This window comes from Sarcophilus harrisii, chromosome 1 (assembly GCF_902635505.1).
Source record: "Sarcophilus harrisii chromosome 1, mSarHar1.11, whole genome shotgun sequence".
Lineage (NCBI taxonomy): Eukaryota > Metazoa > Chordata > Mammalia > Dasyuromorphia > Dasyuridae > Sarcophilus > Sarcophilus harrisii.
In genome coordinates this window covers 141,555,015-141,580,756 of record NC_045426.1, presented here as the reverse complement: position 1 = coordinate 141,580,756, position 25,742 = coordinate 141,555,015, and the positions used below count along the sequence as shown (strand labels likewise).

Here is a 25,742-nt window from a genome sequence, read left to right as displayed (position 1 = left end):
ACCTTTGGTTGCTTCAGTTCACTGGAGGAAATGGCAAACCATTTCAATATTTTTGCCAAGAAAACCTCATGGGCGATATGGCCCACAAAGTCAGACATAATTGAACAAGAAGTTCTGAAGGAAGGAACTACTACTCCAACATAATTTTTAAGACCTTGGGTTAAACATTTTAAGAGTTTACAATATTTTTATTTCAAGAACTTTCCTAAACTTTTTTTCCCCCAAAAGCAAGTATACTAAAGTAAAGCACCATTGCACTGCAGAAATCCAAGGCAAACCAAAACAAGCTTAAAATTGTTCCAAATCAAAAAAGATAAATATTTGTACACCAAAGTTATAAAGTCATAAAAGGCAGCAAGAATTCAAGTCTGTTGAATTTTAAGACATAAAGGAAACCATTATGTTACTTGAAACATTTGGTTCTTAACCAATGGCATGTTTAAATTCAAGGCCCTCTAGATCTTCCACCCTCTTGGGAACCCTCTCCTTTTCTGAATCCTGCAAATTCCATAGATGCTCTTTAAATAAAATATTTCCTGATTTTCTTTGCTCAGATTTAAAAGAAAATTAAACTACTCCCCAAACACTCCTGTTTTTAAAAGATTTGGAAATAGAGATCTTAATGCTAATTTTATTATTTGGTACATATTATTAGAGAACTTTTTCAGTTATGTATTTGATTACTATGGGATTTTGAAAAAAATTACAATCTGAACATAAGGAAACAATGCATGATTTAAATGGCCTTTTGGGGGATAGGGCACATTATTTCACTAATGAAGAGAATTTTTAGTGAACAAATTCTCTGGATGAAACAAAAGCAGACTGGAAACTATTCAGCAATTTAATCTAAAAAGAGTTGCATGAGAGGTTAAATGACAGGTTCAGGAGAACAGCACTTCAGAAATTGTACTTGAACTGACTTTTGAATGGCCTCTTATAATTTCAATGATGTAAATTACCTTAATATTATTATGGCTATCTTTAAAGACTAAATTTTGTACAAAGCAAGGCCAACATGTGAGTACATTATTGACCATATGGTAACATAAAACATTTTGGTTTAAGGCAGAAGTTTCTGAACTGTAGGACATGCCTTCCTGAAAAGTGCGAAGCAATGGTCAAAATTACTGGATGAATAATCCAGTTTTTCCCCTGAATTTACTTAGCATAAGCTAATATCACAGGCATCATTCTAATGCTTTGCTGCATTTGGAAATGAAGTATTCTAGAGGTTAAGTGAAAGTATCCATATCAGTTATATATCTTAATGTTAGTCATTTTGTCAAGTATAATATAAGCTTATTTAGAGTGTGTGTGTGTAGGAAGGGGAATGCAACAACTTTTTTTGGGGGGTGGGGAGGGCTTAAAAAAGGAGACATTGTGGAGTGGTAGAGAATCCTGGATTTAGAAGATCTATTTTTACTCAGCAACTTCGTGAAAAAATTTACTGGGAAGGCACATGTAAAACACTGGCTAGAATAGTAGTTAGAATTAATTGTTGGTAGATTGTATTTACACATGCCAGCTGTCAGAACTGAGGCAGTTGGGGTTATGACTTGCCCCCATATATAAATAAATATTTTTATATTTAGCAATTTAATCTAAAAGAGTTGCCTGAGAGGTTAAATGACAGGTTCAGGAGAACAGCACTTCAGAAATTGTACTTGAACTGACTTTTGAATGGCCTCTTATAATTTCAATGATGTAAATTACCTTAATATTATTATGGGGAATAAAATAAACATATTTTATGGCACAGAAACATATTATTTAGGAATGAGTCAATGAATGTCAAAAATATTCTACCTGATGCCCCCAAACCATAAGCAAAATACAATTTACCATTTCAAACAGTAGACCATTTTGCTGACATTGTAGTGAATTACCTACCATCCCTTTTCAATCATAAACCAGGTCAAATACGTTGTCATTATTTTGCTCCACAAAGGCTCTGTTCAATCATGAAGCATTTGCATGACTAAACCAAAATTGTTTAGAATATAGAAAATACTGCTTTAAAGACTCCAAGTTAAAGGCAGACAACTTGAAATTCTAATAATTTAACAATTAATAAATCTGACAAATCAAAACAAGTGCATGGCACAAACAGAAAGACCTCTGTAGGTGAAAAAGTTGGATTGCACTATGACCTTTGCTACTGCTGAGCTGCTTGACCTCAGAGAAGTCACCTTAACCTCTCTGGGCCTGAGTTTAACATTTGTAAAATCAAGTGTTATATTTAAAAAAGGTTCCTTCCTGTTCTAAAACTATGAATAGTAAGCTAAGTATAGCATTAAGTTAACTTAAGGACAGTGGCTTCTTGGCATGTTAGACACTATCTCATTCAATTCTTGTAATGTCAGTTTTTAGGTTTTCTTTGGTGAATTTTCTATCCATCTTCCAAAACCACTTTCTAGCTATTTTCGAAGACTAGGTAAAATTACTGCAAAGCGCTCTGAAAATAAAGTAAAAACAAAAACAGTAGTTTATCCCCAGTACAGTACACACTGAATGCAGCTGATATAATAGAAACACATCTTTCCCCCCCCTAATTATCAAACTGTTTACTCTATCTCTAGGAGATTTTCCCCCTAAAGTGATAGTAATGTGAATAAGGATAAAATTAAGACATTAATTTTCTCTTTATTTTCTAGTTGTATAGATCTTCCAAAGTAATAGGTTAGCCTGACAAGAAAAACCCTCTCATGGAAATGAAACAGAACCTCCTAGCAGCTTTCATACTGGATTTAAGAACATCTGTTTTATATATTAGTTTATGTAAGTGAAGGAGTTGGGCAATAAACGGTCTTTTTTTACAAGTGCCAATCATTAATCCTCTTCAGAACTTGAACCAGACTCCTGATCAGAAAGATCAGGGACAGGGAAGCGCAGAATGGCAGCAACTCCAGTCAACTGACTGAGCTGCTCCCCAGATACATGAAGACTAGAAAATATCCGAACTGTGCCTGCATTCTCTCTGACACTGTCCACCAATTTTACATATCTGCTTCGGGTGGCTACATCCTGGTGTCTGAACAGCTCATCACTGATGAGCAGTGTGTCAATTGCCAGAGCCTCATTGGCCTTCTCCACCTGCTTGAGTCCATAGAAAGCTCGGTCAGGTTCATGTTGCAACATCTTGTAGAAGTCATCTAGGGCTTTTACTTCACCAGCGGCCTTGGTGTCTGAGAGGCGACTGGCCACAGTAGGATCACAAAGGGCCTCTTTCAGGGAGTATTTGTGCCCAGAAGAGGCATGCACCTGGAATCACAATTACAGAAGTTAGAAGAAATCTTGCAGAGCACTTATTCTACCTTGAAAAAAATTAACTCATACTAGTCTAATCCTGACATAACTGTCAAAGCTACAAAGCATCAATCTTGCTTTACTTATGTAGAAATGTTTCAAAAGGAATTCATTAGATGTACAAACATTTAGCTTTCTTAGGAACAAACTGCTTATTGTTAGGTATAGCTCCACTATTTTTTTTATTTTATCTAAAAGGAATCACCCACTAATTTTCTCTTACAGCCCAGGTGGCATTTCTAGGGCTATCAAGTGAATAGGATTAAGCCGTCCCTCCCCCATCCCTTCAAGTCTCCTCATTCCTCCACTAGTTATAAAGATCCAAGCTAACCCACAAGCTTTGATTTGGGCTCTCCTGGTGGCTAGACTACTGTACCTGAAGGAATTTGGGCCGGTTTTCCAGCAGCAGTTTGTTGTCCGTCTTCACGGCCTGCTGGAACATGTAGTCGCAGAACTGCTCCCTCACAAACCCGGGGCTGGCCACCAGGACGCACTTGACCACGTCGAAGTGAATGTGGCGCTGGATGGCCTGGACCACCTGCTCATAGAAGCGCTCCAGGGCCCGGTCGTGCTGCGAGCAGTTGCCGCGGCGCTTGCGGGGGATGTTCACCTCCACCTTGGCGCGGGTGAGGGTCATGCTGGGCGTGACGAGGCAGATGTGCGCCAGGCCTTCCTGCATGACCACCGCGGCCACGTCGGCGCTCCACGCCGGGTCGCACGCCTGCTCGATGCGCTCCAGGACCACGCTGTCCCACTGCTTCTTGGCCAGCGTGAACTGGCGGTTGGGCTCCAGCTCGATGGTGTGGTAGGCCCCCATCTTGACGTACTCGTTCTCCTGGATGTTGGTGCCCTTGACCCGCAGCTGGCACGCCTGCGAGTCGAAGTCGATGGTCTCCACGCAGAGTGTGAGCGTGGTGCGCACGCGGTTGCTGCCCACGCTGCCCGTGGAGGACTCGGTCTGCACCTTGCGGATGGTGGAGGCGCGCAGGCTGTCGCCCACCTGCAGAAGATTGTACGTGTGCCACATGTCCTCGGGCTCCTCGGGCACCAGAGTCACCTGGCCCGCGTTGTCCTTCTCGATGTCCTTCCTCACGAGCTTCATGCTGGCGGCGGAGGCAGCGGGCAGGGGGGAAGGGTCCCGCTCCGCCTCCTCGGGCCTGCCTCTGGCCGCCGCCGCCCCGCCGGCCGGCTACCGGCCTCGCGGCAGGGGGGAGGGGGCGCCCGCAGAGCCTTCCTCCTGCTGCGCGCGCGGCGCTCAGGACCCCGCTGCGCGGGGAGGAAGGGAGCCGCGGGGGAGCCCCGTACTGCCCTAGCCCCCAATTCCGGCCGGCCGGCAGGGCCGAGGCGAGGGCGGCTGGCTGTGCGCCTGCGCGACAGACTCCGCCTCCTGAGCCACGTCTCTACGGCTTACGTAAAGCGAGGGGAGAGGCAGAAGGCGCATGCGGCCTGCGCAGGCCCGCTGGGGAGGCGCGCCTCAGTTTCGTACGAGTGTCCTGCCGTAGCTTTGCAGCTTTCCGAGCCTCTCGGGGAGGGGGGAAGGGGGCGGCGCGGGAGAGGAACTGGGGGGCTCAGAGACTTCCCGCTCTGCCTCTCTCGCACCAGCAGCAGCAGCAGCTCACGGAGACTCTGCCTTAGAACCGGAAGGGATCCAGCCAGCCGTGTAACATTCTGCAAACATTCTATTAAACGCCTAAAACTGACCCAGGCCCTGTAGGCAGAGACGGAGCTGTGAATGTGCCTTAATGCCATTTTAGTGTATTTTTTTTTTTTCTAAGTGAGGAGGGGTGGAGGACCTGGAATCGGGAAAGTACGTGTGTTCTAAAGCAGCCCCAGACATAACTGTGTGACCCTGGACAACCTCCGCCTCGGGTTTCTCATCTGTAAAATGGGAACGCGCGCTACTAGTACAGACACAGAGCACCTCCAGAAACGCGTGTATCTCCAGCGGTCAGCGTGGTCCCTGCTGCCTGACCCTTAGTAGGTAAATGTTTGCTGAGTGATCACTGATTTCCTTCGTCATTCCTAGGAACTTTGTTTTATGAGTTTAAAAATATTCTGAGATGGACCAGGCCATCCTCAGCAAGGAGTCAACCAAATCATTTCCAATGGAGCAGTAATGAACTGAACCAGCTGCGCCCAGAAAAAGAACCTGGGGAGATGACTAAAAACCATTACATTGAACTCCCAATCCCTATATTTATGCACACCTGCATTTTTGATTTCCTTCACAAGCTAATTGTACAATATTTCAGAGTCTGATTCTTTTTGTACAGCAAGATAACAGTTTGGTCATGTATACTTATTGTGTATCTAATTTATATTTTAATATATTTAACATCTACTGGTCATCCTGCCATCTGGGGGAGGGGGTGGGGAGAAGGAGGGGAAAAATTGGAACAAGAGGTTTGGCAATTGTTAATGCTGTAAAGTTACCCATGCATATAACCTGTAAATAAAAGGCTATTAAATAAAAATAAAAATAAAAATATTCTGAGAAAAAAATACAGACTTCACCATATGGCCAAAAGGTTACCTGCAGTGGCTTGCTGGAGGCGGCTAGTACACGGTTACATTTTCAGCGTGAGCATTTACACCTCAGAAATTGGCAGACTACAAATCAAGGCATGATTTATTGTTTGGCGGATTGTCTAGACTGAAGAAAGTGATGGAATGTTAAAATGTTAGTGTTAAACTAACTGATGTTAAAATGTTAATAATTCAGGTTAAACTTAGAAGTGTTATTTTTTTTTTTCTTCTTTTCAGAGAATTGGGTGCTAAACATTAACCAGCATACTTCATAAGACATAAAAAAGGCAAAGAATCTGTGGTCTAAAGGGTCAGTGATTTTAGTAATTAGCTATGGAGTCCATTCTTTCTCTCCTCCCTTACTTTCTTTTTAGAGATGAAAAATTGGACTTAATTAGGTTGTGATTTTCCCAAGGTCAGGGAGGTGGAAAGTGACAGAGAGGGGATTCAAACTGAGATCCTTTGCCTGAATAGCCAAAGCTCTTAATAGAAAAGGATCAAGCTGAAAGTCATTGCTGTCAGGGAGATGGGTGACGTTAGCCAAGATAGACTACTGTGTCCTACCATATTTCTTGGCTCCTCTGTGCATATTCAGCAGATGGCCAGTTTGAGCTGGGTATCCATGTTGGGTTTCTTCAAAATAAATGGCATTACAGTTTTGCATGCTCAACCAACCAGGTTGTCTTTCTGATCTTTCTAACTGTCCTCACATGACTTAGTTTTAACTAATAGTTAAAAAGTACTGATTCCAGAGCCAGAAAGCATTTGTGGAATTTACCATTTAGAAAGCCTTGCAGTTACTTGACCCAGTGACCTGTTTATTGCAGAATCCAAAACTATCAATCATTTCATTCTGCAGTAGCCTGTGTAAAATGCTGGATTTGGAGACAGTTCATTTCACAGTAGTGTGGGGCCAAATGTTTCTATCCAACATCAGGCAAAAAAAAAAAAAAAAAAAAAAAAAAATGGGGAGCAACTGGATAAATCAAACAAAAAGTTCAAAACCAACTCTGCTTTTGGTCCTAAATTGTCTAGATCAACTGTTTTAACAGTACCTAGTTTCATTAGAAAGTTCTTATTGTACAGCTGACTCTGAGTTAAGGTTAATAACCGACAAATTCGCTTGTCTTACCAGAAACATATCTTCTCTACTTTTTCCCTTTCAAAACTCTCACTCTCTGAATGCCCACCAACATTCATATAAGTCAGAAGGTTTTTAAACTTGGTTTTTTTTTTTTAATTTTTATTTAATAGCCTTTTATTTACAGATTATATGCATGGGTAACTTTACAGCATTAACAATTGCCAAACCTCTTGTTCCAATTTTTCACCTCTTACCCCCCCCACCCCCTCCCCCAGATGGCAGGATAACCAGTAGATATTAAATATATTAAAATATAAATTAGATACACAATAAGTATACATGACCAAAACGTTATTTTGCTGTACAAAAAGAATCAGACTCTGAAATATTGTACAATTAGCTTGTGAAGGAAATCAAAAATGCAGGTGTGCATAAATATAGGGATTGGGAATTCAATGTAATGGTTCTTAGTCATCTCCCAGAGTTCTTTCTCTGGGCGTAGCTGGTTCAGTTCATTACTGCTCCATTGGAAATGATTTGGTTTCTCATTGCTGAGGATGGCCAGGTCCATCAGAACTGGTCATCATATAGTATTGTTTAAACAATATTAAATATTTAAAATTAAAATTAAATTTAAAATTAAATTTAATATTGTTAAATATTTTGAGAACTATATTTGTTTGTAACATAAATATATTGGCTCATGCCTACTTGGTCTAACATGGAGGTCTAATTGAGGGACCTTTTGAGCACGCCTAGTTTGCCTAATCTGGAGCCCATTAGTTACCCTGCCACATTGGTAAAGTCTCCTTATCTTGGCTACTGGTATTCTTAAAACTGATGAGACAGAGTAGATTGATGATCTCCTGTTACTATCTATTTAGTAACTTTCAACTGCTGCATCTACTCAGTTTACTTACAGTGAGGATGTTAAAAGGAGAAAGACTTTCCTTTTTTATTCTGAAAAAAGGAGCCTGGGCATGTTTATTTGCATTCTATGTTTGTCCCTAGCTTCATAAATAATCTCCTTAGACATGATAGTTTAAATTGTGGCAAACTTGGAGCCATGATCGAAGGCAGGAAGGTGCAGCCAACCAGTCTGGCATGGAAACCTGGAGAAGCCAAGATGCATGGGGACTCCAGCTCTAGAGGTGTTTTAGATTTGGAACTGAGATTATATTTCATAGGAACCCAACTAAACTAGGAATATAATCTCTTTCCCTTCTCCTGGGAATGAAATGACACAAAGAAGGAGTAAGAGGACTCCTATATGATGGGAGAGTAAATTTTTATGTTTATAATTCTACCTTTTGAAATAAAGATTTCTGTATAAACGCTAAAGCTAATTTTAAAAGCTCTTAATGGCTGAGAGCTACAGTGCAGAAAAACACACCCCCTACGTTTGGGGGAATACATCAATGGGAGCTGGAGACAATATCAAAGAACCCCTCCAACCCCCCACCCAGTCCTCTTAATGATACCAGAAAACCCTGAGGAAGGAATGAAATGGCAAAAATTTGACATTTCTAGTCTTTAGGTGGTAGGTCAGGGCTGTCTGTGTGGCCCATATAATTTGCTTCATTTGTAGTCCTATGTATTCTATTCATTGAGTTTAAAAATATTGCTCTGATGAGGGATCCATAAATTCTACCAGACTGTCAGAGGTTCATGATTCCAAAAAAAAAAAAAAAAAATGTTGAGGAATTTAATCCAAGTATTAGTCTCAATAACTGGCTAAAGTAATTCTTTATAAGGTGTGAATCTTTTTTTCTTTTTTAGCTAAGATTTGATTTCCTTTCCTTTCTTCTCCCCCCAAAAGTTTCTAATTGGTGTGTTATGTAACCCAGATTATCTAAGAGGTAGTGGACAAAGTGCTAGGTGTGGAGTCAGGAATGCTTATCTTCCAGAGTTCAAATTTGGCCTCTGACACTTCCTAGCTGTGTAATCCTGGGTAAGCCAACTCCATTTGCCTCAGTTCCTCATCTGTAAAATGAGATGGAGAAGGAAATGGCAAACCACTCTAGTAGCTTTGCCAAAAACAAACACACACACACACACACACACACACACACACACACACAAAACCCAAATGGGGTCAGGAAGAGTCAGATATGAATGAACAACAATAACTAACTGGTTGTAACTCAGTTCTCAAGCCTGGAACATCTGTATAAGACCCTCTTCATTGGTAGAGAAAATGAACAGAACCATTTATAGAATGTCTAAGTATGTTCTAAGATCTATTTGAGGCACATCTATTAAATGACATTGTGACTCTCCCACACTTAATCTCCTTAGGTTCTCTCCCTTGAGGAGATGCAGTGTCCAGTACTCTGCAAATGCCAGTCCCCAAAACAATAGTATAGACACATTTTTGAGTAAGGACTTCTTTTGTTGTTGTTGTTGTTGCTGGGGCAATTGGGGTTAAGTGACTTGCCCAGGGTCACTTGGCTAGGAAGTGTTAAGTGTCTGAGGTCACATTTGAACTCAGATCCTCCTGACTTCAGGTACTTTATCCACTGTCCACCAAAATGCCTTGAGCAAGGAATTCTTCTACTCCTTTTCTACTCCGTTCCTAAACTACCTCCTACCCTACCTCAGCTCCAAAGAATACAATCTGAAATCTAGGCACAGAGATTTTCTTAAAGTACAGGTCTGAATAATTCCTTTCTCTGTAAATTACAATGACTCCTTATTACCTAGTTTAGAATCAATTTTAAACACCCCTGTTTGACATTTAAAACACTTCTGATAAAAGGCAAAGAAGGTATCCTACCAAACTCCTTTTATGAAAGAAATATGATACTAATACTTAAACCAGCAGAAGTAAAAACAAAGAAAGAAAATTATAGACTATTTTAATTAATTAATTGGATGTAAAAATCCTAAATAAAATGCTAGCCAAAAGTTTGTAACAATATATTACAAAGACATTATAACTAAATGAGATTCATACCAGGAATTCAGGGAAAACTATTAATATACTTGATCATATCAATAAAAAAGTAGCAAAATAACATAATAACATTAATAGATGCAGAAAATGCAATTGATAAAAGTACAACACAGATTTCTATTAAAAATACTCAAAAGTGGGGCAGCTAGATGGAGCAGTGGATAGAGCACCAGCTCTTAAGAACACGGAACTTATCAGACTTAGGAATATGTGAATAATTTATAAACAAACCAAAGAATGAGAATATTGTAAAATGGATAACTTTGCTTGAATTAAATTAAAAAGATTTTGTAAAAAAAAAAAAAATAAAACAAATGTAGTTAAGATCAGAAGGAAAGCAGAAAACTGGGGGAAAAATATATAGACCACCACGGTCTCATATCTCATATAAAGAACTCTATCAAATCTGTAGGAATGTGAGTCATTCCCCAATTGATAAGTGATCAAATGATCTAAACAAGTAATTTTTTGATGAAGAAATCAAAACAATTTATAGTCATATGAAAAAATGCTCTAAATCATTATTAGAGAAATGCAAATTAAAACAAACTTGAGATATTATTTTACAATGATCACATTGGCTAAAATAACAGGAGGAAATCGACAAATGTTGGAAAGGATGTGGGAAAATTGGGACCTTAATTCATTGTTGGTGGATCTGTGAGCTGATCCAATCATTTTGGAGAAAGATTTGAAATTATGCCCAAAGAGTTATTAAGCTGCCTATATGCTTTGACCCATCAATAGCACTATTGGTCTGTTTCCCAAGATGATTGGGGAAAATGGAAAAAAAAACCCCTACGTGTTCTATAGTTTTTATAGTAATTCTTTGTGGTGTCGAACTGAAAATTGTGGGGATACTCATCAATTGGAATGGCAAAATAAGTTGTGATATATATTCATGATGGAATATTACTGTGCTATAAGAAATGATGAACTTAATAATTTAAAAAAAGCATGGAGAGACCTCCATGAAATAATGCAGCATGAAATGAGCAGAACCAAGAGAATATTGTTTATAGTAAAGGAAGTATTTTTTTAAAAACAGCTCTGAGCAACCAAGCCATTCTATTATAAAATATCCAAATTAACTGCAAAAATCCTATGAAGATGATGTTTGAATCCTCAAAAAGAACTGACCCACATACACACATATATTTGCCTATATGTATACACACATATAGACGTATTTATGTCTAATGGTAGTCATCTCAAAGTTTGGGGTAGGGTAAAAAAAAAAAAAGAAAATTACATGATAACTTTGTTGCATGTTTGAAAGGGATAGCAAGTTGTACATGATGGATTTGGGATTTCAGGTGCAATCTTGTTTTTCTATCCAACTCTATTCTGGAAATTCTTGTTTTATTTCTTAAGTTCAGAAGAACAGAAGTAAATTTAAAAGATAAAGTTCTTCTGAACCTGGTCTTGTCTTACTTTTCCAGCCTTATTATACATCACTACTCGTCATATACTTCATTGTTCAGTTATACTTCCCCTCTTAGTAGTTTTTATGCATGACTCTTTAACCTTCTGTCTCTGTGATTTTGCATTAATTGTCCCCCATTTCTAGAATGGCCTCCCTTCTCACCTCCAGTTCTTAAAATCTCAAGTTTCTTTCAGTACTCATCTTGGGTACCAGCATCTCTGTGATACCTTTCCTGACTCTGCCCCTCGTGTATTAGGCCCCTCCTCTATCAAAATTACAGGCTTATTTTGTATCTGTTTTGTGCACTTATTGTTCACATACACACATAATTTTATATGTACATTTATAATCTAGCTAGTGCTTTATTTTCATAGTGAAGGTGTATGTTCTTTTGTTTTTATATATATAGCTTTTTAGTTACAAGTTATATGCATGGGTCATTTTACAGCATTGGCAATTGCCAAACTTTTTGTACCAATTTTTCCCCTCCTTCTTCCCCTCGCCTCCCCCTGATAGCAGGTTGACCAATACTTGTTAAGTATGTTAAAGCATATATGTCCTAAGAGTTATTTTGCTGTACAAAAAGAATTGGAGTTTGAAGTAGTGCACTACTATTAGCCTGTGAAGGAAATCAAAAATGCAGATGGACAAAAATAGAGGGATTGGGAATTCTATGTAGTGGTTCAGAGTCATCTCCCAGAGTTCTTTTGCTGGGTGTAGCTGGTTCAGTTCATTACTGATTTATTAGAACTGATTTGGGTCATCTCATTACTGAAGATGGCCACGTCCATCAGAATTGATCATCATATAGTATTGTTGTTGAAGTATATAGTGATCATGTATAGGACTGCTTGCCATCTAGGGGAGGGGGTGGAGGGTGGGAGGGAAAAATCGGAACAGAAGTGAGTGCAAGGGATAATGTTGTAAAAAAAATTACCCTGGCATGGATTCTGTCAATAAAAAGTTACTATAATAAAAAAAAAAAAAAAGAAGTATATAGTGATCTCCTGGTCCTGCTCATTTCACTTAGCATCAGTTCATGTAAGTCTCTCCAGGTCTTTCTGAAATCCTCCTGCTGGTCATTTCTTACTGAACAATAATATTCCATAATATTCATATACCACAATTTATTCAGCTATTCTCCATCCAATTGATGAGCATCCACTCACTTTCCAGTTTCTGGCCACTACAAAGAGACCTGCTACAAACATTGGTACACATACAGGTTATGTTCTTAATAAGTGTTTTTGGATTGATTTACTAATAAAGATATAATATTACACCTTACAATATAGGATTAAGGTGGACATCCTTTTCCTTTCATCATAAAGCTATGTCACTGGCAATTATGAGTATTTGAATTTAAAAATGACTTGGAACAGATGAAAGATCTGATAGCCATATGAGATTTGTTTTCATATATGCTCATAGAAATCTTGCATTCTCTTCACTCATCAAAGTTAATGCTTTTAGACCCCGATGGTTTCAGAATTTAGGAACTAAGAACAGTTTCCTGGATAGTTTCATACTGCCTGCTTATGGAATGGAGCCACGAGACAAGCTAGGAATATGAAGATAGTTTATTTCACTGTATAATGCTGTAATCTGTTTAGATATAAGTTTTTTGGCTAATGATTCAGACATTTTCCTGGTAAATGGTAGTATATTTCAAGAACTTGAAAGGCCTGTCTATAGTTCCCCTAACTTTAAACTTCCTTCCACATTCTTCTCTTTCTGTTAATTCTTTATCCACCTGAAGAGATCAGCAGTATCTTTGAGGGTGATCTAAAATTCTTCTTTTATAAAATATTATTAACTTATTAAATATTAAAACTTGTGAAAACATCTTGTATATATTATATTTCATAAAGATCCCCTTTTTAAAACTGATGTAAATCTATTGGACTGTCTTGAGATTAATTACTTTGTCAGTTGATATCTTATACAGATTTCTCCTAGAAATATAATTTAATCTGAAATATCTATAACAATTGGGGACATATTCTTTCTAGTAACTTAACACTTACTATAGATGATGTAAGAAATACGTCATGTTATGTATTTTAAAATCAATTAAACTTAAATGTGTCAAGGTTATTGACATTATTATTTATAGACTATTACTTAATCTATTGATAATATTAGCATTGTAAATTGTGAATCTTGTTAAAAGAAGTCTATTTTAAAAATTATTATGCATTAACATATATATGTTATTATATATGCATTTTTGTATTTTCTTAAAATAAAGAATTTGAGACCATGTCTCAGTTTTCTTGTTTAAATTTAATCTGAATTCTGACACATTAGTCTTTTGTCAACTCAGTCTTTTTTTCTTGCCAGTAATTTTGATTATATCTGTTATTTTTTTATCCTCATGAAAACTGGTTATAAAAAGTTTAATGATGTAATCTCTAGGAATTTCCATTACACAGCATTCTAAGCTGACACTGATGTAGCATAAAAAAACAATAGACTAGAAAATAAGAAACCCAAAATCCTAGTCCCATTTCAGCAGATACTTTATTATAATAAGAGGGTTGGAATGTAAATGTAAAGAACAAAAAACTCAAATAGAATGCTGTGAAATTATTTGCCTATATATAACCATGTCACTCTCCTTTTCTTTTTTTTTTTTTTTAATAACTTTTTATTGACAGAACCCATGCCAGGATAATTTTTTACAACATTATCCCTTGCAATCACTTCTGTTCCGATTTTTCCCCTCCCTTCCTCCACCCCCTCCCTCAGATGGCAAGCAGTCCTATACATGTTAAATATGCCACAGTATATCCTAGATACAATATATGTGTGCAGAACCAAACAGTTCTCTTGTTGCACAGGGAGAAATGGATTCAGAAGGTAGAAATAACCCGGGAAGAAAAACAAAAATGCAAACAGTTTACATTCATTTATCAATGTTCTTTCTTTGGGTGTTGCTGCTTCTGTCCATCGTTGATTAATTGAAACTGAATTAGGTCTCTTTGTCGAAGAAATCCACTTCCATCAGAATACATCATCATACAGTATTGTTGTTGAGATATATAATGATCTCCTGGTTCTGCTCATTTCACTCAGCATCAGTTCATGTAAGTCTCTCCAAGCCTCTCTGTATTCATCCTGCTGGTCATTTCTTACAGAACAATAATATTCCATAACATTCATATACCACAATTTACCCAACCATTTCTCCAATTGATGGGCATCCATTCATTTTCCAGTTTCTAGCCACTACAAACAGGTTTGCCACAAACATTTGGGCACATACAGGTCTCTTTCCATTCTTTAGTATTCTTTGGGGTATAAGCCCAGTAGTAGCACTGCTGGATCAAAGGGTATGCACAGTTTGATAACTTTTTGGGCATAATTCCAGATTACTCTCCAGAATGGTTGGATTCGTTCACAACTCCACCAACAATGCATCAGTGTCCCAGTTTTCCCGCATCCCCTCCAACATTCATCATTATCTTTTCCTGTCATCTTAGCCAATTTGACAGGTGTGTTGTAGTATCTCAGAGTTGTCTTAATTTGCATTTCTCTGATGAATAGTGATTTGGAACACTCTTTCATATGAGTGGAAATAGTTTCAATTTAATCATCTGAAAATTGTCTGTTCATAACCTTTGACCATTTATCAATTGGAGAATGGCTTGAGTTCTTATAAATTAGAGTCAATTCTCTCTATATATTTGAAAATGAGGCCTTTATCAGAACCTTTAACTGTCACTCTCCTTTTCAATAAACTTTAGTGGGTCCCTATTTCCTCTTAGATAAAATGTAGTCTTCTCCAGGTTTTTAAAAGCTACTCTTTAAAAACAAACAAAAACAAAAAAGAACAAAAAAAACTGGTCCAAACATATCTTTCCAGTCTCATTATACATCACTCCCATTCTCACATTATAGAGTCTAGAAAAACGGGCCCTTTTTCCATTCTTCCCATATGATTGTTCATCTTCCATCTCTGTGCCTTTCCACTGATCTTCCCCTTATGCATCTCTGCCTCACAGAATCCCTCTCTTCTTTTAGGATACAACTCAAGCACCAGTACAAAGTCTTTCCAGATCCCATCAATTGCTAGAGCACTCCTTCCTTCACTTACGACCTTAAACTTAGCTACCTTGTATTCATTTCATATATACATATTTACCTTCTCATTTATATTATTTCTGCCAATAGAATATCAGCTTCTTCTGAGTAAAGATTGTTTTTCATTTAAACTACATAACATATATATATACACACACATATATGTGCCTACGCTAGCACAGGCTTTTTAATAAATGTTTGTTGGTAAGTTGATTAATTAATTAATTATAATGACTGTATTTGCCATCAGATAAGTTGGGGAAACATCATCTTCCTTTTTTGTAGTGATAGGAGACTGGAATTCTGCATCTATAGTAAGGCACAGTTGATATTTTGGTTGCTTTTACTGAACTGATTTTTTTCTGTTTTTGTAAATGCTTCTTTCAAAAGAAAGCTGATGGGTTGACAAGAGAAATACTGTGAAATGAAAGCAAAATAAAGACAAAAGCTACCAATAAAATGTGATTAAAAGAGAAAATAAATGAGTTACATTAGACAATCTCTAAAATTCTTTTCAATTCTCAAATACTAGAATGTTCAAATTAAAGATTAAATACTGGACTAGAACCAGAACAAGTCTAGTCCTGGGTCTGCCATTTACTAGTTGTGTAACTTTAAGCAACTATATCTCAGTTTTTCTTGTGTACACATGGGTATTATAACATCTTTAATACTTGCTTCATGGGATTATTGTGAAGCATCAAGGGAACTAATATATATGCAAAAGTGCTTTGTAAACTTATAAAACCCTTTATAAATATGAAGTTTATATATGTATATATTCTTGGCTGGGAATCAGAATTCTGGAGTAATTGGCAGAATGCCAAATTGGTCACTTTGAAAGAATCAGTTACTCTTGTTTGGAAAAGTCACCATTGGTGTGACTGATTGAAGGAAGGAGTCAGACAGCTAATTCAGTTCTCTGACTTGTCTCTGCATTTCTCTTTTTTAGGTTTCACTGGATATAAAGAGTGGAACACTGTTGCTTAGTAGTCATCAAATGATACATTAAAAGTTGCAAGAGACCTTAGAAACCAGAGTCAATCCTTTTATTTTAAAGATAAGGGAACTGAGTCTGAGATTAAATGACTTGATCAGGGTCATACAGCTAATAAATTCATAAGATCATAGAATGAGAGACTAAGAGGTGGAATGGATTTTATAGGTCGTTAAGTCCAAACCACAACATCGTGTCTAAGACATAATTCTAACTCAGACTTTTACAAGATCAAGTATAATACTCTATCCACTACTGTGCTTATTTAGAGGCACAATTTTTTCTGCTGTTAGGATATTATAGGAAGCTTTAGGCACACAAATAGAAATTAGCTCCTTTTGAGTTCAGGGAGAGACTTGGGTTTGTGTATTATGGGCATGAAAACACTAAAATATCACAAAATGTTGATCTGTTATTAAAACCAAAAAGAATAGATAAATCTCAAAATCATTATTTGGAGGGCAGCTAGGTGGTGCAGCGGATAGGCCAGGAAAATCTGAATTCAAATTCAGCCTTACACACTGTATGATCCTGGAGAAGTCCATCTTACATAGTTGTATGTACATTTGTATGGTGCCTACTATGTTCCATCTCTATTTGACTCAGTTTCCTCATTTGTAAATGGAGATAATAATACCTACTTGGCAGCGTTGTGAGAATATATGAGATAATATCTATATAGTGCTTGGATCAGTATTTGGAACATTGTAGGCACTATATAAATGTTAGCTCTTACCATTATTATTTGTTGTTATTTAGTCATGTCTGACTTCACGACCTCATTTGGTGTTTTCTTGGCAAAAATACTAGTGTTTTGTCATTTCTTTCTCCAGCTCATTTTTCAAATGAGGAAACTGAGACAAACAGGTTTACATGACTTATCCAGGATCACATGGCTAATAAATGTTTGAGGCCAGATTTGAGCTAAGAAAGATGAGCCTTCCTGGCTTGAGGCCCAGCCCTGTATCCACTGTACAAACTAGCTTTTCCCATTGATAGTTAGAGACCTTTTTTAAGATGTTAGGGGTAGTTGGATGAGAAACAATCAACTTAAGTAGGTGTTGTTATGAAACAGACAAATATTGTTTTGAAATAACAATAATAGCTAGCATTTATATAGCTTCTTAAAGATTGTAAAGTTTTTTGTTTTATAAATGTTGTAATTGTACTCTCACAGCAACTCTGGGAAGAGGGTACTATTATTATTATTATTTCTGTTTTATAGACAAGGGAACTGATGCAGGTCAAGGTTAAGTGACTTACCTGGGGTCCCATCAGCAAATAAGTGAGGCTAGATGTGACTTTGGGTCTTCTAAGTATTTGTTCATCTCTTATCTATAGTGCCAGCTAAAAAGAAACTTCTGTAGCACTAGGTTTCTTAATTGACAGCTAGGGGGTACAGTGAATAGCATTCTGGTAGAACTTGTGATCTGGAGGACCTGAGTTCAGATTAATTCTCAGAAAATTACTAGCTGTGTTACTCTGGGTAAATTTCTGATTGCCTTCATCTCCTGAACTGTAAAATGAAGAGAATAATAACATATACCTCCTAGGGTTTTTGTAAGGATTAAATGAGATAAAATTTGAAAAACATTTAGCAAAGTGCTCGGCAATAATATATTATCATTGCCATTTAATAAATCCTAAATAAATGCAGTTGTTATTATTATTATTTCCATAGGGTATAAGCTAGAAGAATGTAATTACTGCACATGAGCACCAACAGACTAGAGGATGAACTTATGAAAAAAAGTGAGATCTGCCTATATATTATACTGAGTTGTTTTCTAGTATGTAGTTCTGATCATCACAAACTATTCATAGTTCTCTAATGCCTGCCAAATCAGGTACAAATTCCAATTTAGATTTAGACAAGCTAAGTTGGATGATAACTTGATTAACATATATAGTTCTAGTGGACAGTAACAACATAGGATGTGGCCAGGCTATACTAAAGTTGGGATCATATTTCATGCTAGTCATCATTAGATGAGTTTCTCTGGAAAATGTCTGTGCTACTTTTAAAGGCTACTAGTAAAAGAAGCAATTATCTCCTTGAGTCAGTTATAATCTTGGCTCTGGGAATCTATGTGGGAGGTAGAGGGATAATTTTTTAATTTTTGCATTCCAGATTATGAACATCAAAATTGCTCTGATAATAGATTTTTAAAAAAAATATAAAGAATTATGGCACAATGTTTACAAGTTGTTTTAGATAAGTATCTCTTTGAGGATATTATTAAAGATGAATAACTCCTAAGTTCCTCTGAAAGTCTATACCATTTCCTCCCCAGGAAGTGTGATGAACCAGTTAAATCCATTGACATTTCTTAATTCCCTATTGAACTTTCTTTGACAGTGACTAAACTTTTCCTAGTCACACATAATGAACAGACAATCTACTCTGATTTTAGAACTGCAGTGTTGATTTCCAGAATATTGTTAAATTCAGCTTCTTTGCAAGTAATTAAATAATACTCCTTAGGTTTTGACAAGATTTCAACACTGCTACTGGACATTTTTTGACTTTGACTTTATTTCATAAAAATCACATTTTAATTTCACAGATTGTAAATCTGAAAACAGAATTACTAATGGCAAAGAAAAACAAGAAAGAGAAGGGAGAAGGGAGGAGCTAAAGATTAGGCCAGTTGGAAAGAAATCATAGAAAAGTCAAGAGAAATGGACAATGATGAGCTTTCATGAGAGTTTGTGAGCTACCAGAAATAGCTTTATTTGTAATGTGATTAGGGAGGAAACAAAGTTGCGTTAGTTAATCTATCTCATTGTTATTCTTCTTGTCTCTACCCTGGAAGTTTTTTGGATCTACCACTTGATTTGAGACCAATCTGATTGTTTCTTCTAATAAATTATTTGAAGCACCAAATTTCATAGAATCATGGGATCTTAGAGTGAAAATCTCAGGAATGGGATTGTAGGAAATGAAGTTGGAGGCCATTTAGTGAAACTTGAATGAATAACCCTTCTATAAAATTTCAGACAAGTTGGCATTCAGTCTATCCCTGAATACTATTACCGATGAGGAATTCATTATGTCAGGAGCTAGCCCAGAAACTGGAAATTGAATAGATCCCCATTAATTGGAGAATGGCTAAGTAAATTATGGTATATGAATGTTATGGAATATTATTGTTCTGAAGAAATGACCAGCAGGATGAATACAGAGAGGCTTGGAGAGACTTACATGAAAACTGATACTAAATGAAATAAACAGAACCAGAGATCATTATACACTTCAACAACAATGAGGATCAGTTCTAATGGAAATGGCTATCTTCAGCAATGAGAGGATCCAAATCAGTTCCAATTGATCAGTGATAAACAGAAGCAGCTACATGCAGTGTAAGAACACTGGGAAATGAGTGTGGACCACAACATAGCATTTGCATTCTTTCTATTGTTGTTTGCTTGCATTTTTGCTTTTCTTCCCAGGTTATTTTTACCTTCTTTCTAAATCCGATTTTTCTTGTCCAACAAGATAACTGTATAAATATATATACATATATTGTATTTAACATATACTTTAACATGTTTAATTATGTATGGGACTGCCTGCCATCTGGGGAGGGGGTGGAGGGAAGGAGGGGAAAAGTTGGAACAGAAGGAACTCCACCTTTGAGTCAAATAAATATAAACCCTCTTTTAGACAGCCTTTCAAGGATATACAATATGTTTATATCTGTATCAATATGTGTGCATATATTTACACACATGTATATCTATATTTATACTTATGTATTCATGTATGCATGTATGCATACATATTTACACATATTTTTTGTTTGTTTGATTCTCATATAGTTTAGGATCACTTGTCTATCTTGATTGCTTTTTCCTAGACATGCTTTAGTTTATCAATATCTCTCCTAAAAGGTGGTATCTAATACTAATCCCTGTATTTCAGCTGTGACTTGACCAGGTTTTGACAGGCTAGAATATGGAGGCTGAATGCAGATCAAAGCATATTATGTTCACTTTTTTGTTGTTTTTTTCTTTTTTAACCTAAGTATAGTACTTCACATTTGTTCTCTTATATTTGATCATTTCTGATGGTTTTCAGCTTTTCTTTCCAGTTTGTAATGATCTTTTTCAATTCCAGTTGTATCAAATAGATATATTAGAAAATCTTCCCATTCTTTTATTATACACAAATTTGCCAAAGTTGCTATTTTTGCCTTCACCAGAGTTATTGATAAAACTCTCAGAATAGAAAGGATTTAGGTTAGAGACACCTACTCCCAAAGTTAATATCACTCCATTGATAAACACTTTGAATAAAGACATTAAACCATTCACTTTTTTTTAGAATTTTTTTTATTCTTTGTTCTTGCATTATTGACAGCTCCTCTGTCACTTTGACTTCTCTATCATTTTAGTAAGTAGCTTAACTGCTTGCCAGCTTCATTTCAAATGGGAAATCTTGTGTGTAGAAGATGTTATTCAAAGCCTTGCCTAAGACATATTTGTGAACTACATATAAAATGACTTAATTCTAAAATTCCCTCCACTATCATTTATCTTTTTTGCATTTTTAAAAGCCAAGAGGTCCCCTTTATATTCTGATGTGCTAGGCTCATATATAAAAGATCACACAAATAATTCTTCAGTAGTCATGAGATTACTAGAATGTCTAACTTGGTGATACTCCATGTCTATAGGTCTTCATGGGAAGAAGAGGTTAAAATGGAAAATAGTTGTGTGGAACATAAGGAGAACTTCATGAGCAACAAAGTGATTAACATTAGATTAGGATACTGAGAAAATGTATAATACTTGCAAAACTCAGAAGATCATAGATAATGATGGACTAGAACTTCTTATTGAACTCCAAGGTCCTTTCCAATTCTATGTCTATGATTCTCTAAAGAGTCACAATAGGTTTTCTGTGTAGGATTTAATGGAACCCTTCATTTTAGGGATGAGGAATCCTAGACAAGGAGAGGATGTCATTTAGGTAGTAAGTAGCAAAAGTTCAATCTTCTCTCCATTGTAATGAATACTTACAAATCTCTCTAGTAAGATTTAATCATTCTTATTTCTTCTTAGATGGTCCCTTGAGTCTTTGAGGGATTTATATTGGGCTCAGATTCCAGGGCTGCAAGTGGCTCCAGGACTCCAGAGCCCAAACCAGATTAATATGTAATTGTAAATGTTTAATAAAATAAATAAAAATATAATACAGTATCAAAAATGTTAATTTTTGTTTTTTTAAAGACAATTAAGTCCTCTTGGAGGGCCCATTTTTATTTGTTTGACACAATTTAATTAAAAAAAATTAAAAAAATATAGTACCTGTTCTCAATGAGTTGGCAGTCTTGAGGATAGGATATGACTTACATGGTGAAAAACCAAACAAATTAATAGTTTATATAATAAACTATGATTATTAAAATAATTACGACAGTTCATAAAAAGAAGAGTTGAACAAACTGAAAATCCTGGAGAAAGCTTTTAGATTCTGAAGGACAGTCAACCTGTAGAGAGGTCAAGAAGCAGGAAGGAAGTGAATTGAATAAAAACTACATGCATGATGGAAGAAAAGATGATGCTTTCAGAGGGATGGTGATAAGATTAGCAGCCTGACTGGCAGGAGGGCTTATTACTTTACGTTTTATGAGGCAAATTAAGGCAAGCCATTGTGCTTTGGTTTTCCCTTTTTAAATATGAGTGGTTTAGGGATAAGAGGTCTAAAATCCCTTCCAGCTTCAAGTTTTATGAACTTTTTACATACTAGAGAGAGCAGTGTAGGATAGATGATGTGAGATAAGATCACAGAGGGCCTGTCATAATGAAGAATTTGAACTTCATCTAATAGGCAATGGGAACTATTATTGAGTAAGGACCTATTATGGTAAAAGTAATGTTTTAGGGAAATTTATCTGACAAAAGCATACAAGATTTATTAGAGGTAGGTATATTAGAGGCAGAAATAAATTACTATAGTACTTTATAGATGTTTATTGAAAAGAGCCTATGCTAGAGAAAAAAAAATCATTGCACTGGAGAAGAAGGGATGAATTTAGAGAGATATTACTGAAGAACTGATGAAATTTAGTGACTAATTGCATGTAAAGAATTAAGGAAATAAAGAAGTCAGATGATGAATGAATGAACTAAATCTTTGGGGATTCAAATTGCTAACTGCTGTGTCTTCATTTAGGGAACCTGTTGATAATCAAGTCTTTTCTTATCTTCAGGTATAGGATTAGGCACAATATTATTACATTTGTTACAGAAATTTTAAAAGTTTTAATTAACATACAAAACTTCTTAGGAAAAAACTAAACATAATGGATATTATTTTCCTTTTGATCCTTGTTTGATTATGTAGAAAAGGCTACCTTATCTATAAAATGAGGGATTTACACTAAATGGCTTTTGAGTTCTCTTTCTAGCTCTAAATTTATGCTCTTAATATTTCATTCTTATTTTAACTCAGCTATGATGATCACACACACAAATACACAAATATACATATATGCATGTGTGTGTGTGTGTGTGTGTGTGTGTGTGTGTGTAAAGACCATAAAAAGGATAACTTGCTTTCAGATTGCCATCTCTTCTGTGTCTGGGTTCATTGGTCATTAGTATTCTCTTAAGTGTATTCTCCTAAGTGACTTCTTTATAACCAAGTGTTAACTAAAGTACAGGGAAAATAGAATTAATTGATCTTGAAGCTATTGTAAGCCTTTGACATTTTATTTTATGAGTATCACCTTCCTACTTATTCTATTTCATCTTTAACTATTATGTAGATATTAGTAAAGGGGTCCTTGACTACTATGGTTCATTTTATAAAATGACAAGGAACAGCTTTATTAGTGGTAAAGATTATTCTGGTCTTGAGCAACTGAGATCCAGTTAATCCAAATATGTGTCTGTGTGTAATGACAGTAGCTGGTAAATTAAAGAACTCATTGGCTTGCAATGCTGTTTTTGTGTGACCATTGTTTATATTACTGGAAACTGCCTGTGAGTTGTTAAGTGTGAGGATGAAGGGCCCACACATCACAATAGTTCCATAAGAATCCTTTCTTTCCCCCTTTCAACATTTTCATGAAGAACCAAATTATCTTCTTGTTAATAATTTCATTGATCTATATTGTTTCTTTACAAAGCTTAGCAATATCTCTTTCCTTTTTTATTAAAGAGAAATGGCCTCACAGCATATAGCAGCTTAAATAAAAATCTAAAAATAGACTACATACTAACAAGTAGAAAATTTTGTTGATACATCTTAGAAAATACTATAAGGTATTAACTCTTGTAGGAACAGTCTATGTGAGTCACCCTCTCTCTCATTTTTCTACATCCCTGGCACTTCACATGTAGGTTCCTACATATTATTTGCTAGGGAAGTATTGGGGAAAACAAAGAACGACAACGACAACAACAACAACAACAACAACAACAACCACCACCACAAACTTTGGATAACTTACTGCTTATTTGCCTAATTTCTTTTTAGAGTTAATAGAGTTAAACGTTCACTAATTCCTTTCAAACTTTTCCTGTGTCCTCTGCCCCACAACATCTCCACACTAGAGTGATCTGAAAATATCACCTCAGAGTCAGGAAAAAAATTTGCATAAGTCTCTTCCCCTAGTCCTGAAATAGTGATTATTCTGAAAGCCGGATGTCAAGGACATACAATATTTCGATTCATGAGCAACCTGAGTATAGAGATTTGAATTTGGCACAGACTGCCTGCTTCCCATCTTCCTTCCCCAGCTCAATACAGCCCCATCCACCCCCTAAACATAAGTCACTCACTAAACTCGTAACTGTAATTAAAAACACTAAATTATTTTCCATCGCAAGAGGGCTTTAATTTAAAATCCTATTTTCACCTACGGTTTAAAGTTCCAAACAGTCATCTCTTATCCTCTAACCCCAGGGTGAAAAATCAGAACAAATTCTTAGTCAAACCAAACACAAAACTCTTTTTATACTCTCTAACCTGCCCGTACTGGCTCCAAAATCTAAAGTGTTTTTATTGCTTTTCCCATGCCTCTTTTCTCCACAACTCATATTTGTCCCGAATCCCAGCCTCACACCCTTAATTCTTCACTTCAACCCTCAAGCAAAGGGGAGAGAGGAGGGAGAAGGGGAACGATGCTTAAAGAAAGATGGGATTTCTTACCGATAAGCAGCCAACATGCGACAGCGACACCTGGGCTGGTGCAACACTGGCGGGCCATGACCAGCCTGGCACAGGCAGGAGAGGTAGGGCAGGCTCTCTAGGGCTCCCTGTCTCAGCTGGGACACGCTTCAAGCTGCCCTGAACAAACCGGCCCGAGCGCTGCTTCTGAGACACTTCGCCAGTTCTTCAAACAGCTGTGGCGGCAGCAGCAGTGGCAGTGGCAGTGGCAGCGCAGCAGCAGCAGCAGCCGCCGAGGGGGTAATTTCCTGTGTTTTCGACAAATGCTTCTAAGTCCTCTCCACGCTTTTCACATCCAAGATGAATTGCCACATCGCCCCTCCCTTTTCGTTCTTGGTCTTTCAAATTGCAACTGGCTGATTCCCAAAATCTGTGCTCATGTACAAATAAAGCAAGCTTCACTCCGTGTTTAGGCTAAAGTCCACGGAGAGAGAGAGGCAAACCTTAAAGGGACATTTGCATTCTATTGAATGGGAGATCACCCTCCCCGTGCCACCTCCCCAGGGTCGTACAAATGCTACTGAGAGCTAGTTTAGGAAACTCTCAGTGAAACTTCTGGGTGGCGCGGGTTCACTAGCAAGCTCCGCCTTCACACTCTCCTTCTATTTAGGACAATTACACTGAGACCCTCTTTGAAAGTACATTCTCTCTTACTAGAGGTGAGACTTTCCCTCAGGTCGCGGCTGTCAAAAAAATCAGATGCGCTTTCCTCTCAGGCAAAGTAAATAACATTTTGTCCCTTTCCTGCAATTCATTTTCTTCACTGTCTCTATGTAGGATAAATTATAAAGCAAATCCCCTCTTGTCTCCCCCAAATGGAGGCTTCCTGCCCTGACCACTAATTCCCCAAAGAGTGTTTTTTCTTTGTTTTTATGAGTTTGCTTACGTAATTTTATTAAACAGAAAGGGGTTGAACAAGTGGTGCAAAATATACTTTTCTTTAGGAAGACCAAAAGGAAAGGGAGGAAAATAAGAAGAATATGTTCTAGGAAGGGAAAAGGGGTAAAGGAAGAGGAAAACAACAGGGAAGGAAGAAAGGAAAATAAATTCCTTAGAAGAGGAATGTGTGTGGGCTTTTTTGTTTAAGATTCGTTACCCTGTTTGTATACTGGAATTGCCTCTCTTCTAAATCCCGGTACTTTCTATAGAAATATACTAAGGAACTTTCTGTAAAAT

At 36.9% G+C, this 25,742-nt stretch overlaps 2 protein-coding genes across 2 annotated transcripts in view; both read right to left on the bottom strand.

Annotated features, from left to right (window-relative positions):
* Positions 1 to 25,210, bottom strand: part of ITGA1 (integrin subunit alpha 1) — a 193,605-nt gene extending 168,395 nt beyond the window's left edge. Inside the window, exon 1 of the mRNA XM_031964896.1 lies at positions 24,549 to 25,210. Within this exon, the coding sequence (XP_031820756.1) occupies positions 24,549 to 24,606 (58 nt within the window). The 5' untranslated portion in view covers positions 24,607 to 25,210. The remainder of the gene's footprint in view (positions 1 to 24,548) is intronic.
* Positions 614 to 4,495, bottom strand: PELO (pelota mRNA surveillance and ribosome rescue factor). The gene is made up of 2 exons (XM_023495741.2): positions 3,686 to 4,495; positions 614 to 3,264 (listed from the first exon to the last, which is right to left on the bottom strand). The coding sequence occupies exons 1-2, from the start codon at positions 4,409 to 4,411 to the stop codon at positions 2,833 to 2,835; spliced, it is 1,158 nt and encodes a 385-aa protein (XP_023351509.1). The 5' UTR covers positions 4,412 to 4,495; the 3' UTR covers positions 614 to 2,832.
* Positions 25,211 to 25,742: the final 532 nt, after the last annotated feature.